General features: G+C 33.2%; 1 protein-coding gene across 1 annotated transcript; it reads left to right on the top strand.

The window, feature by feature from the left end:
- Nucleotides 1-355: 355 nt before the first annotated feature.
- Nucleotides 356-1,466, top strand: LOC108382371 (circadian clock-controlled protein-like; the record flags this gene model as incomplete). The annotated part of the gene is made up of 4 exons (XM_017638752.1): nt 356-675; nt 767-827; nt 966-1,112; nt 1,169-1,466. Coding segments are annotated over 4 exons (680 nt in total), but the record flags the coding sequence as incomplete, so codon positions are not given.
- Nucleotides 1,467-2,544: the final 1,078 nt, after the last annotated feature.

Here is a 2,544-nt window from a genome sequence, read left to right as displayed (position 1 = left end):
CTTACAACCCTTTTTTCCCTGCAAGCGTCTATTTGTGTTTGCCTTCACATTTGACATTTCTATTTTTCTTAGTAAAAATAATCGATAAAACTTGGTTGGACACCGAAAAGTTATCGATTCGAACTAAGATTATTTCATAATTACAGATTAACGTGCGCAAAATTTTCTATGGCTAATCTTTATTGTTGATTGGAGAATAGGGAATTAAGCTCGAAAATGAGGATAATCTCTAAATGTGTTAAACTACTATTAATCTCTTCAGCAGAGGGTCAAGGTTAATTTGTGAAAGCAAATTTTATCTTCCTCTTTTCTCCAATCTTCAATCTCACACTAATCATTTTTTGCACTCTTTCAGTCGACGACCTACCAGTTTGCAAACAAAGCAGTCCAGAATTCAACAATTGCGTGAAAAATCTCTTAGAGGAATCCATACGCCGCGTTAAAAATGGCAACAAGGCGCTGAATATTCCCGTAATCGATCCTTTCCGCCTCAATCGCACCACTTTTCAATACACAAATGGCAATGTACGTGGACGTATTGCCATGCTAAATGGACTCACATATGGCTTCTCTAAAACGGAAATCAAAACGCTTGACTTGAAAGTGATTGATGGTAAAATTAAGATGAAACTACTATCCCATGTGCCAGAGATAAGAGTTGTGGGCAATTATAAGGCCGAGCTTTTGCTGAATAATGTACAGCTGCGACCAAGGGGCNAAACTACTATCCCATGTGCCAGAGATAAGAGTTGTGGGCAATTATAAGGCCGAGCTTTTGCTGAATAATGTACAGCTGCGACCAAGGGGCGAATTCAATGTGTCATTGGGTGAGTTTGTATAGCGGAAAAGTAAAAAAAAAAAAAAATAACTTTATTTNCGAATTCAATGTGTCATTGGGTGAGTTTGTATAGCGGAAAAGTAAAAAAATAACTTTATTTAGCGCCAATTGAAAATTCTTCACACAGTTGACGTGGATATTGACCAATTGTACGAGGGTGGCTTCTATGAGGCTGACGGTCATCGTTTTGTGCGCATGACGAAATTTGACGCTGAACCTAAAGTAAAGGATTTTAAGCTGTCAGCAAGTGGCCTATTTCCTGATCCAACATTGAGTATGTAGTGAAGAGTATTTAAATTATTTGTTAATATGAAATTAACATTTTCGCAGATGAACTGGCGTTGAATATTGTGAATCAATATTGGCGTCAAATATTTCAAGTTTTCCTGCCCGAAACACGCCAATATTGGGGACCAATGTTGCTGCGGCAAATCAATCAAATAATGTCTGTTGTGCCATATGATGTTTTTGTTGTAGATTAGTCTTCAAAAGACAGCAGTAACCGAGTATGTGCTAATTCAGTCGGCACATTAAGTTAAGCAAGTTCGTAGCTTAAGTCTTTTATTTCAACAGCCGATTTATGTACGTTTTGTTGTGAGTATTCATTTGTATAATAAAAATTTGTTAATATTTATGTTAGTTTTTTTTTTTTTGGCGCCGAGTTCGAGCTTAAAAAGGATAACCTGTGAATTATTGCAATTTTTGCTGCATCATCAAAATTTCGATTGAAAATATTACCTAGTTCAGGACTTTCAAAGTTTACGTATTTAACAAAATTGCACAAAATAATGTAATTCCGAATTAGTGATAAAAATGTACTAAGACTGTCACAAAAGGTAAATTTAAAGTAAAATATGCATTTTGAGCAAGAAGCAGACAAAGTCATAAAAATAAATACTTAAATATTAAATACCAGTTAATGCAAATAATTTAATTTATGCATACATATACCTACATATGAATGCAAATATAACAATGTTTCAAAGTACTTTTATATTTGCATATAATTACATTTAAATATTTGTCGTCTCTCATTTAAATAGGTTTTTCAATCTAATTATTTTTCCATGCCCACATTTTTTCCCAGACATCTGTCAATTGCAACAGCCTGCCGCATTTAATGTCTGAATTAGTGTGCTTTGACTGCATAATAAATTATTTTTAATTTAATTAGCAATCAGACATGCAAACCGATTTATATGCATTGCTATAAATATTTATTTGCGAAAGTTTTATTACACTGCACATTTACGATTGACTTATGGCTGGGATTGGTGTACATATGAGAATCTTTTTTTAAGCTTTAAGCTTAGTACCGTACATAAATGGATCTGCTAAAAAGCTACAATAAAAGCAAATGCATTTACACTTAGCTAAGCTGAAGAAAAGACACAAAAATAGAACAAACAAATCGGATGCCGAAGTTCTACATCCAAAAAGCGCGACATAAAATATTGCATATATGTCGATTAAAAACTGTAGTTGTGATAGTTTTTTTCGAGCCCAAAATATTTATATATTTCCGCTAATTATTTATAAAACTACGGTTCATTCTCCACAAAACAACACAAAAATATAATTTCTAAACTTTGTGCAAAACTCAATTCAATAAATTTTCCACTTTTTAATCAGATTTTTTCGAATTTCCTTGAGTATGGAGTTTTGTAGCCCATTAAATTCTAGTATAAAAAAATGCATGAAATGAA

Source organism: Rhagoletis zephyria, unplaced genomic scaffold (assembly GCF_001687245.7).
Source record: "Rhagoletis zephyria isolate East Lansing unplaced genomic scaffold, Rhagoletis_zephyria_1.1 Rzeph_scaffold_26588, whole genome shotgun sequence".
Taxonomy (NCBI): Eukaryota; Metazoa; Arthropoda; class Insecta; order Diptera; family Tephritidae; genus Rhagoletis; species Rhagoletis zephyria.
Note: the sequence above shows the minus strand (reverse complement) of the source record. Positions and strands in the feature narration are given on the sequence as shown.